Here is an 11,947-nt window from a genome sequence, read left to right on the forward strand (position 1 = left end):
ATTATAGTTTTACCAGTTTTGAGGCCATACAGTGTTGGTTTCCAATGACATTGTTTACAAAATGTATATAGTGGGTTCTTGATTGGTTAAGACAGTTGAACTAAGCTCATGAGTTACATTCTTCAAGTGGGTATATACCATTAATTTAAACGTCTAAAAAAATTTATACATCAACTGCAGACTGCCCCTTTAAACTTGAAATTTAAATCAAATTAACATAATTTCTTACCTTAAATGAAAGTTGATCATATATGAGTAACAGTAAAGAATAGTAAATAACCACTTTAATACATAACTTACCAGTAGGCCCTTTTCCTTCAAGGGGTAATGCTGGATCTCTCTTTTCAATGGATTACAGACACATTCAAGTGGTGTTGGTTGTTGCAGACTGGGATAAGAGTAGTTCTGTTGTTTCTACTCGTTAGAGATGTATTATCATAGGTTAACTTCCTCTTACAGTTTTCACACCCTCAAAGCATGGGTCACTTTCCAGACTGACCACAATGCAGACGCGGCATTGCATCAACCAATGGTTACGTGCCACTTCATTGATTGTGTAGTCAAGCATCCTGGGTGGCAGGTTAGCCTAGTGGTTGGAGCGTTGGACTAGTAACCGGAAGGTTGCAAGTTCAAATCCCTGTGCTGACAAGGTACAAATCTGTCGTTCTGCCCCTGAACAGGCAGTTAACCCACTGTTCCTAGGCAGTCATTGAAAATAAGAATTTGTTCTTAACTGACTTGCCTAGTTAAATAAAGGTAAAAATCTTATGATGTGGTTAACTGATATGATAAACACCGTTGCAAGGGTTTTGAGATCTGGCTCGCATCTGCAACTTAGTCAGCCTGGAAGGCAGCCATTATGTGGCCCGGACACTCACTGACACCTCCTGGTCAAGTAAATGTAATGAATCTGTTAATACAGAGTTCAATTCTGCTTGGTACATGGTTGAAACTGTGTGCAGAGTTGAGAGCAGAACAGGAGAGGAACTCAACGTGACTAGAACTTAAATGCATTACAAGCATGCAGACCTTTATTGTTTTTAGTCCAACACAATTCTTTACCTTTTATGTAGTATGGTTTAAAGCTTTACAAAAATGAGAGCAAACCAAATATTTACAAAATCTATCTGTGCAAACATAATTCTTCTTTTAACATGAATCACTCTCCTAAAGTATCTTAAAAGGCATGCATACAAATAAACTTTGGTATGTTAACAAAACTACTAAAGGTTCTTATTAGAAGCATTTATGTACACTTGCGAGAGCATTTTGTGAATTTCTTTTGTTTTTAGTACTGTATACATTTAGACATCGATAAACATCAACGTAGGAAACATAGACCTCCAGTCAAGCTATTGAAGGTAAAGACGTCAGCCATCAATCACACCTTGAGTGTATGTGTTGAGTTTCCACTTGGTATGTCATGATTACAGTAAAACAGTCAGGAAATGACATAACTTTGGCAAGTAGGCACAATAACTACAGAAATAACTGATAAATCTCATAAATCTCCTAAAAAAATACATTGGCAGTGCATGGATAACTATATGAGAAAATAGTCTTAGCAAAATAGAAGTCAGGTCAACGCAATTCCACTTTAAACGTCTGTATACTTACAGTATACATTCATAAAAGGCATTTACAAGGGCTATACTGAATGAGAACACAAGAAATAGTGTAAGATGAAGATATACTATGGTTATCCAGTCTCTGGTTTTCAAAAATAAACCTTTTTTTTTTTAAACACGGTAATAGTGATTGTACATCAACTGTATTTTCTTAGACAGTCAGAAAAATCTTTTTTTTTTAATTATTATTATTTTTTTTAATCTTTAAAATACTTTCCTCAGTACTCTAATACACCTTTTTAAAATCCAGGATTCAAGTTCAAAGCATCAGCCAAAGGAAAATGCAACTTAAAACGAAGTCAAAGCATCAGTGTGAGAATGCCAGTGACAAATCAAATTGAAATATGAATGGTTGGGGAAGTGCATCCATTACCCTTTTTACAACAAAATACAAACCAATAAACAACAGAATAAATCTAGCTCCTAAGAGGGGTGGAGAGAGAGAGAGAAAGAGAGAGAAAGAGAGAGAAAGAGAAAGAGAAAGAGAGAGAGAGAGAGAGAGAGTAGTAACCCGAACAGGGCTACTGTATTAAGTGGAGTCCTTGGCTGCTGTGGCGGTTGGGATGCAGGATTTGCCGGTGCTGCCATTCTGGGGCCTGTAGCTGGTGAAGCTGGGGGTGTGTATGGTGCGGATGCTCTTCACACCGGGGCCCAACGGGGTGGGCGACAGAGGGGAAGGGGAGGAGGAGGAGAAGGAAGAGGAGGGTGCTCGGCCGTTTTGAGTCTGCGAGGAGAACGAGAGAGCTTTACCTGTGTGAGAGGGCTTGGGGAGTTTGAGGGAGGAACCGTTAGAGAGGGAGGGGATGTGGGAAGAGGTGGGGAGGGCTGAGCCAGGGTGGCGGGGGGCGTGAGGGGACGGGATGGAGGACTTGGTGGTGTGGGGGGAGGAAGAGGAGGAGTTGGAAGAGGGGAAAAGGGTAATAGGGTTAGTAGCATCTGAGTTTGGAGCAGACTGGGAGGAGCTGCCTTTCGCAGAGCTAGGATAAAAAGCAGGAATTTTAGAGGCAGGTATAGTAGGGGAAGTAGTTTTATGACCCTCCCCTGCTCTTTTAGCGCTTCCGTTAGCCTGCAAACAGAGATGCCAGAACAAAGACTGGTTGTCAAAATGGGAACTGGTTATTAAAGTAACACATGTAAATGTAAAAAAAAGGCAAGACAACATTGACTTAAAGTTATAGACAAGAGACAATCACAAAAACAAACATTGCTACTAAGAGAACTAAAAGACACACAAAAGGCTCAAACTAGCTACAGTATGTATTTTTACTGGGTTACTTGAGGTAACTGAGAAACACACTGTTGATTAAAAAGGAGAAAGAAAAGATTGAAAGGATGTAAGGAGGGATGAAGGAAGATTGAGATGGGGGGAGGGGGCACTGCTTGGTGATGCCTGTGTGTTAAGAGTGATTGTCAAGCTGTCTGAGAGGTGGAGACAAAAACCGAGGAAAAAAACAGAGATACATCTTGGTTGGGGAGGAAAGAGGAGTATGTTAGATAAAAGAGGGGATATTTTTGAGGGTAAGAAAGATAAAAGTGCAAATCTGGAGAAGTAAGGGTGAATATTCCACTGACTGGTTCTGCAAGTGCAATGGGGAGAGGTGGGTGGTAGAAGAGCATCCTTCAGAGGAGGGCCGGAGGCAGCCTGGTGGAACCAGCCTGATTGCTGCATTCACACCATTCTGTTTAACTGGAATATAATGGTGAACGCAGCGATCAGGCTAGTTCCAGCAGGCTAGAAGGGAGGGGTATTAAAGTGTGGTTTAGTAGCTGTTGCGTTGTGAAAATAAAGGAGCGTATCAGGTAGACTGTGTGGGTTTCATAGAGGTGCATTGTGGGCAAGGAGGGAGTGTGGCTAATGAGAAATATTGGTTTAGTAAAGCATCCTGAGGTTGGTTGGCAACACTGTTTAGGAACTCAGCTGTGATGGAAACTGGGGAGGTGATGGAGAACTCAGTCGATGACAGGATGCATCTGGAATATTTTTCTTTCTCTTTTCTTTTTTTCTCTTTCTCGTAACCAACACATTAAAAGCCGCCATGAGCAGTGTGGACCATGCAGAAGCATACAGTGATGTTATAAGGGTAACAGTCAAGAGTCAAACATGCCTTTCAGTCAGAGCAGATTGAGAGAACATAAACAGAAGCCAAAATGGCCACCTCAACCCCATTTAAACAAAACACTTCAACTGTCGCAGCTTTGGTTGTTTTTATATTTTGTCCCTTAACACAGGTCTCTTGTTTTCTACACCTTGTTCAATATACAAGTTTGTTCCCTCTAGTCCCTATGGTCCCTGGTAAGGTCCTATAGTAAAACTACCTGTCGGAACTGCCTCTGAGCGCTGTCCTGTAGCTTTTGCTGTTTTCCTGCTTTGTCAGGAGTAGTCCCTGGCGACTGCCTGGACTTCGCAGACATGGGCACTGGCATCCGACTAGATGGGGAAGCGACACTGGTTGCGTTCTGCAAGAGGATCCAAACGAAACAAAACAAGAAAGAAAATAAAAGAAAGAAAAAAACAGAACACCATATTGGAGGTATGACAAACTGATAGAAGCAAGGCAATGACAGGTCACAAACCTGTTCGTTCAAGATTACCACTAACCGTTAAAAGCTTAACACCAGTAAGAGCACATGCACCGCCTGTACCGTAGTAGCCTATACCAAAACGTACAACCCTACAGTTAATGCAGTCCAAGGACAACAGATTCAAGAAACCAAAAGTGTCATCAACATTGAGTGTCATTGTCTGATTAAAAGTCTGCCACTCGCTGAGACCCCAGTTAGAGTTTGAGCAGCCAATCGAAGTAGAGATATGAGAGACAGGGGGACCGGACCCACTGAAAATGCCACTCCCCAATAACATTGGACCATGGAGGGAGAAAGCAACAGAGAAGGGCTCTGTCATTTCCAAAACACCTGGGAAGTGATTCATGAATGGTTGGTTTGTAAACCCAGTGGTTAGGATGGAGTGAAGGGAGGAGTAAAAAGGGGACCCAAAGCCTCCAGACGGACAAGAGCTTAGAAAGAGACCTGTTGGCTGGGGGTGATGGTGGCGGTGGGTAGGGTGGCTGGCCGGGGGAGGAGCTGAGGTTTGGTCTTCTTCCTCAGAGAGGAGGCCTTATTGGGCTGGGGGACCTTGGGGAGTGAACTCTTAGAAGGGAGTGATAAGGATCTCTTCAGGCCTTCACTCTCCCCACTCGAGACACACCCAGCCTGGGGCTCCACGCTGGCTGCACTCCTCACTGGTTCCTCTTGGTGGGGCCTTGCAGGGCCCATCTCACTGATGGTGGTCTCTAGCTGCTTGATGGTCTGCTCCAGGCTGTCCAGGGTCTTGTAGGTGCTCTTCCGGATCTCGTCCGTCCTGCCTTGGGAATCTGAATGCTCCCGCCTTACTACAGCTGGAGCCTGGGCCTTGGGTGACATGTCTGCTGGTAGAACAGATTGTTTGGAGCGGCTTTGGATCTCAAATCTCTTGGCCTCCTTGTGCTGTCGGACCGTGCCGTCCGACTCCTCCTCGTCCTCGTACACCACCACCTGCAGCGTCTTCTTGCCTGTCTTGGTGCCTGTGCGGATGGCTTGCGACAGAGCGGCCAGCTGCTTCTTGGGAAACTTGAACTTGAACTTCTTCTTCCCGTCTGGCTTGCCGTCGCTGGACGACTCGGCGAGCTCCGCAGACGAGGAGGAAGAGTGCGACAAGTCAGTACTGGAAGAGCAAAGAGCGCCGCTGGGGGCTTTGATGGCCGTGGGAACAGCCGCCCTCTCTCCACCCTCGGGCCCGACCTTTACCTGCAGTCCACCGCTGCTCCCCCATGTCTCCTCCAACTCCTCGTCCTCCTCGTCTATGCGCTCCGCGGCTAGCATGCTCTCCAGCTCCTCCTCACACTCAAACACCGTAGACAGGCGCTTGTAGGCCGAGCGGATGTCCATGGGCTCGTCAAAGATGATGATGACCGGCTTCTTGTTGTTGAAGCTGTCGTCCTGTGACCCCACCGAGCTGCCACCGTCGCCACCCGGGGTAGTGTGGGTCATGTCCCGGTTCCCAGGCCCCCCCCCCACAGTCACAGTCTGGATTCCCTGTTTGGCATTGACCAGATCATGGTATTCCCCACAGGACAGGGCCTGGACCTTGGTGTTGGTGATCATGAAGGCGATGTTGTCTGGGGGCGGAGGGCCTTCCTCACCAGGGAGGTCAGGGCTCAGGAAGGCCTCCTCTTCCACTTCCTCATACTTGGGTCTGGGCTGATCTCTGGGTTGATTGGTGGCCTCACTAAGGGCCTTCTCTGTGGGCGACGCCACTGCCTTAGGAGCCTCTGTTATGGTGATTGGTGGAGAAACTTTAGGCAATGCAGCGGGCAACACAACACTCTTTCTAAGTGAAATGCTGGACTCCTGGATGACTGAGGAGACTGGAGACTCAAGTCTCTTGACTGTGCTTATCTGAGGCTTATCTACAGTGTTGGCCATTGGGCTTTCCAGAACCCCATCTACCACTCCTGGGCTGGTCTTCAACGACTCTGAGCTTACCACCTGTTTCTGAGACAGAGGGCTGGGGAAATTCAAGAACAGAGGCTTGGGAGATATAGGTGGCCCTAACTGCTGGGGTTGCGGTTGCGGCTGCTGTGGCTGCTGGCTTGGATAATTGTCATTAGCATTCACATTTGACACCTGTGAGGGGGACAATGTTGGGTTGTCTCTGCATTCAGGAGTCTCCTCCACTGGGGCCAGGGGTGGTGGCTGCTCTTTGGAGATCTGCCCAGTTACGTAGTATATCACCTGCAAATAGCAAAGGAAGGATGAGAGAGTACATGTTAAAAACTACAACACATGACAAGCCTATCAATAAGAAAACATATATCATGACATGTAAAGGCATGCGTTTGGGCTTCATACGGCCCATACAACATGCTTTCATAAGGCCCACATAACCATACAACATGACTTCATATGGCCCATAAAACCATACAACATGACTTCATATGGCCCATATAACCATACAACATGACTTCATAGGCCCATATAACCATACAACAGGACTTCATAGGCCCATATAACCATACAACATGACTTCATAGGCCCATAAAACATGCCTTCATATGGCCCACATAACCATACAACATGACTTCATAGGCCCATAAAACATGACTTCATAAGGCCCATATAACCATACAACATGTAAACATTCCAAGGCACGTTTGGAACTTTGGATGTCAAGATGAATGTTAGCATAGTAAATGCCCTGAGATTTTGACTATGAAGTTTTAGCGGTGAAAATATGGTATTCGTACCCCAGGGCTCTGACGAAGAGGGGTGGTGTTTCCGTTTTCATCCGCGTTGGGATCTTTGTCCTCACGAGTGTTCTCAGAGCTCTGCTAGGAAAGTTCGTGAAGGGACAGCATTATTGTGCAATTGCACTCTATGGGTGAATTCTAACTTGGATTCTCTCTACTATGCAACACAGCATAGTAAGTCCTACAAGGCATACTTTGATTGAGTTTCAAGATACGTGCTTATAACATATTATATACCTTATAGGATCATACATGCAGGCACAAGTGAATAGTTATGGTATGTTATGGCTATTATGTAAAAACCTTTAAAGGGACAATTCAAACAACAATAAAGCAGTCTATATATCATTGATTTGAAAGTAAAAAAAAAAAAAAGATCTCCCAATCCCAAATTGTTAGTTACCAAATTGTTAGTTACCAAATTGTTAGTTACTCTAATCTGAGGTATAGACTGACACCCATTCTACCAACAGACTAGCTAACATAATACGTTCAGTGTTGCACGTTTCTATATATTCTCAACTTTGTTGTTGGTTTAAAAGAACGTTTAATCAATCATTCCCATTTGGTGAGTGGAATGCAACGGTGTGTGTCTGAAAATGTGTACGCAGTAATAACATGACCAATGCATTGCTGGTGTTTGAGCTGAACATTGTGTTTACCAGGAAAAGATCATGTCTGACCCTCAGAATAACTGGATCTCTCATACAGTCCACGTACAATATCTTGTGACATGGTTTCCGAGCGAGTTGGAGAGGAGCATGAGATAAAGAGTGCATCCCAAATGGCACCCCGTTCCCTTTGTAGTGCACTACATGCACTCTTAGAAAAAAAAGGGCTCTAAAATAGTTCTCCAGCTGTCCCAGGTAGAACCCTTTTTGGTTCCAGGGTTCTACAGTGCATGGAAACAAATAGGGTTCTACCTGGAACCAAACATAGTTATTTAAATGGTGCTCCTATGGGGACAGCCGAAGAACCCTTTTAGGTTCTCGAAAGAACCTTATTTTCTAAGAGTGCACTTTTCAACCGGGCCAATATGTCTCTGGTCAAAAGTAGGCGAATAGGGTGCCATATGGAATGTATGCACCGTAGTTCCCTGTTCTCCTGTGGACAACAACCACATTAGGCATATGTTTGGGTACTAACATTAATTAGAATATAAGAGTTAAAGTTATATAGAGATTCAGAGCTAGAGTAAGGTGTCATTCCCAAGAAATAAGTAAAGTAAAGAAATTGGTCCCAGTGACCTAAAGTAAACCAAGTCTGCAAAAACAAGTCTGTAACCTAGGCAACAAATAATAAAACCTGGTTCCCCTCAATAGCCAATCAAAGTACTTTCCTATAGCAAAGTCTATAAGCAAATGATTATTCAAATAAAGGGCAGTTATTCCCAAGAAACAGACAAGACCATTCGATGAGGTCTGGATGCAAGATAAAGGATTAGTTTATTGATTGGATCAAGCAAGACAAACATAACGCAATCAAGAATCAGTAGCAACAAGACACCATTCATTTGTTGGATACACACAATTACACTTTTCCAGACATTTTCTGCAGACTTAGTCAGAGAAAAACAAGTCCAAGCCACATGAGTTCCATTGAAATCAAAAGAATCAGAAGGGATTTTGGGTAGTGGAGTTGTTACAGTACAGATCTCTTGATGGAGGCAGAAGCAGGGAGGTGTGAAAGGCACAAGAGGTGGTTAAGGTACAGCCTTCGATCGTTAGCTGACGTCACACAGTGGGCAGAAGCAGGCAGTTAGGCGGGCGGCTAAACGGCACCACGTCCTTTACCTTTTTCTCTTTGAGGGGCAATAAGGCCCCGGGTCTTAGCTCTCTGATCTGGGGCTCAACTCGAGTAGGGTGTGTCTCTAGCACACTACTTTTCACCCCTACATCCTTAACTGTGCACTTCTGGAAGACCTGGGGAGTGAAGATATGTTAGGGGATTAGGGTTTAGGGCCCTGAGGGCCAGAGCGTAACTATACCTGCCATTTGTGAGGTGATAGTCTATTAGAAACACCTACAGTCGTGGCCAAAAGTTTTGAGAATGACACAAATATTAATTGACACAAAGTTTGCTGCTTCAGTGTCTTTAGATATTTTTGTCAGATGTTACTATGAAATGCTAAGGTATAATTACAAGCATAAGTCTCAAAGGCTTTTATTGACAATTACATGAAGTTGATATTCAAGACCTCTGCAATCCACCCTGGCATGCTGTTGATTAACTTCTGGGTCACAGCCTGACTGATGGCAGCCAATTCTTGCATAATCAATGCTTGGAGTTTGTCAGAATTTGTGGGTTTTTGTTTGTCCACCCACCTCTTGAGGATTGACCACAAGTTCTCAGTGGGATTAAGGTCTGGGGAGTTTCCTAGCCATGGACCCAAAATATAAATGTTTTGTTCCCCGAGCCACTTATCACTTTTGCCTTATGGCCAGGTGCTCCATCATGCTGGAAAAGGCATTGTTCGTCACCAAACTTTTCCTGGATAGTTGGGAGAAGTTGCTCTCGGAAGATGTGTTGGTACCATTCTTTATTCAGGGCTATGTTCTTAGGCAAAATTGTGAGTGAGCCCACTCCCTTGGCTGAGAAGAACCCCCACACATGAATGGTCTCAGGATGCTTTACTGTTGGCATGACACAGGACTGATTGTAGCGCTCATCTGGTCTTCTCCGGACAAGCTTTTTTTCCGGATGCCCCAAACAATTGGAAAGGGGATTAATCAGAGAAAATTACTTTACCCCAGTCCTCAGCAGTTTTTCCTGGAGAGAAGTGGCTTCTTTGCTGCCTTTCTTGACACCAGGCCATCCTCAAAATGTCTTCGCCTCACCTGCCTGCTGTCATTCCTGAGCAAGTTCTGTACTGTTGGTGCCACGATCCCGCAGCTGAATCAACTTTAGTAGACGGTCCTATCGCTTGCTGGATTTTCCTGGGCACCCTGAAGCCTCCTTCACAACAATTGAACCGCTCTCCTTGAAGTTCTTGATGAGCCGATAAATGGTTGATTTAGGTGCAATCTTACTGGCAGCAATATCCTTGCCTGTGAAGCCCTTTTTGTGCAAAGCAACGATGACGGCACGTGTTTCCTTCCAGGTAACCTTGGTTGAAAGAGGAAGAACAATGATTCCAATCACCACCCTCCGTTTGAAGCTTCCAGTCTGTTATTCGAACTCAATCAGCATGACCGAGTGATCTCCAGCCTTTAACACTCACACCTGTGTTAACGAGAGAATCACTGACATGATGTCAGCTGGTCCTTCTGTAGCAGGGCTGAAATGTAGTGGAAATGCTTTTTTTTGTGGATTCAGTTCATTTGCATGGCAAGAAGGGACTTTGTAATTCATTTCAATTAATCTGATCACTCTTCATAACATTCTGGAGTATATGCAAATTGCCATCATACAAACTGAGGCAGCAGACTTTGTGAAAATTAATATGTGTGATTCTCAAAACTTTTGGCCACGACTGTAGAGTACCCGGCAGTTAAGTGGAGAAAATGCTTCTCCTAAAGTCACTGAGCCTGGTGCTGGTTTGATACGGCTTGTATACTATTAACCTAGTGCTGTGGTGGCCGAATGGTTAAACTTTCTAGGGGTAAGACCATGGCTAATTCTGATTTTGTAAAGGACTGCATCCATCCTCTGCCAAGTGAAGGTAACCCAACCACCAGGAAAGGAAGGGATAGAGGACCCACTCCCATAGTGAAGGAGAGATAGAACAGTCATTAGTGTGGATGTGGATGTATTTCCCAGTGGTCCTATTTGATCAATATAGTATTGCATAGTATAGTATGAAGTATGTGTGTGTGGGAGTAAATGTACAGCAGCTGTTGAATGTATGGGTCTTACCTGGAGCTCTGCCATGATTTTGTCCCCCTCGTCGTCCTCCTCCTCCTCCTCGTGGATGGCTGAGGCAGCAACGGGGGCAGGGGTGGAAGGCGTGGTCTCTGGGGGGATCTTGGTGGGTTTGCGCTGGGCAGCTGGGACCTCAGCCTGCTCTTCCTCCTGGTTTAGATGGGAATGGGGGAAGCGGGTTAATAGCGACATTTAATATGACTCAAATACGAGCATCACTGTTATTTACCACAAGAGTCAGATCAACATAGCCCATTCCAAGGTATATAAATGATATTGCTTGATAAAACTGTCCTTAAACTGTCCCCTCTCCCCATGTCACGTAGAAGCCATGTCTGTGGTTTTACCACTCGCTCTGGTCCAGAACGTTACGTGCAGCTTGCTGATGCTGAAGTCTGTGTTTGCAAGCCACACGTGATGCCCTGGACCAGTGCTAGTTGACTGCAGACGAGCCTGCAGCTAGACTACATGACGGACTGACCTGTCCCGAGGCAGACTCATTCCTGCTGGTGTAGACTACCTCTCCAGACCGAGTGGTGGTCATTCCAGAGCTGGAGAAGGTCTTTCTGGGCAGAGGAGGGGGAGGAGACTTGCTGGCCTCCAAGCTGACTTTGCCCACTTTGTCTGTGGGCTTCTCTAGTGCCGGCTTGGGGAGTTTCTCAGGACCAGCAGGCTTGGCTATGGCTGGTTTCTCTGAGCTGGGCTCATGCGGAGTCTCTTCTGTAATAGACAAACACACACACACAAGGTCAACAATAAGGCCTACATGAAAATTACAAAAGGGTCATTTTCCTGAAGAACAAAAAAAAGATGTCCAAAAGTATTTTTTTTAGTAGTGGAATATGCTGAGTGTGTCAGGTAGTTTCGTAAAATAACTCTCCCTACCCGTGGTTGGTGCCACAGGCTTGGGGGAATCCACTTGGTCCTCCAGGGTAGCAGGGGTCACTGCAGAGGTCTCCCCCTCGCTCGGCACCTCCCGACAGGGGATGCCCTTCATGATGTTGGCCTGGGCCTCATCCAGGATCCTCTCAAACTCCCTCCCATCATAGTGGCCCATGTTCTGCCTCCGCTCCTCCCACTCTTTCTCTGCTGCCTGTGGAGGGCAAGAGAGAGGAGGGAAGATTGAGAGCGAGAGAGATAGAGAGAGAGCAGTGGAGGGAAGAGAAACAGACA

At 45.3% G+C, this 11,947-nt stretch overlaps 1 protein-coding gene across 17 annotated transcripts in view; it reads right to left on the reverse strand.

Moving 5' to 3' along the window:
- Nucleotides 1-1,004: 1,004 nt before the first annotated feature.
- The window catches only part of LOC118361142 (sickle tail protein homolog), a 241,670-nt gene continuing 230,727 nt past the window's right edge, over nt 1,005-11,947 (reverse strand). For 13 of the 17 annotated variants that reach the window (XM_052483205.1, XM_052483201.1, XM_052483194.1 and 10 more), the window contains 8 exons: nt 11,660-11,867; nt 11,256-11,494; nt 10,769-10,924; nt 8,707-8,835; nt 6,911-6,994; nt 4,656-6,398; nt 3,945-4,085; nt 1,005-2,694 (listed from right to left, as the gene is read on the reverse strand). In XM_052483205.1, coding sequence (XP_052339165.1) covers nt 2,158-2,694; nt 3,945-4,085; nt 4,656-6,398; nt 6,911-6,994; nt 8,707-8,835; nt 10,769-10,924; nt 11,256-11,494; nt 11,660-11,867 — 3,237 coding nt within the window. In that variant the 3' untranslated portion in view covers nt 1,005-2,157. The remainder of the gene's footprint in view (nt 2,695-3,944; nt 4,086-4,655; nt 6,399-6,910; nt 6,995-8,706; nt 8,836-10,768; nt 10,925-11,255; nt 11,495-11,659; nt 11,868-11,947) is intronic. The other 4 variants (XM_052483209.1, XM_052483197.1, XM_052483203.1 and 1 more) reach the window with 4 other exon arrangements.

This window comes from Oncorhynchus keta, chromosome 28, assembly GCF_023373465.1.
Source record: "Oncorhynchus keta strain PuntledgeMale-10-30-2019 chromosome 28, Oket_V2, whole genome shotgun sequence".
Classification (NCBI taxonomy): Eukaryota; Metazoa; Chordata; class Actinopteri; order Salmoniformes; family Salmonidae; genus Oncorhynchus; species Oncorhynchus keta.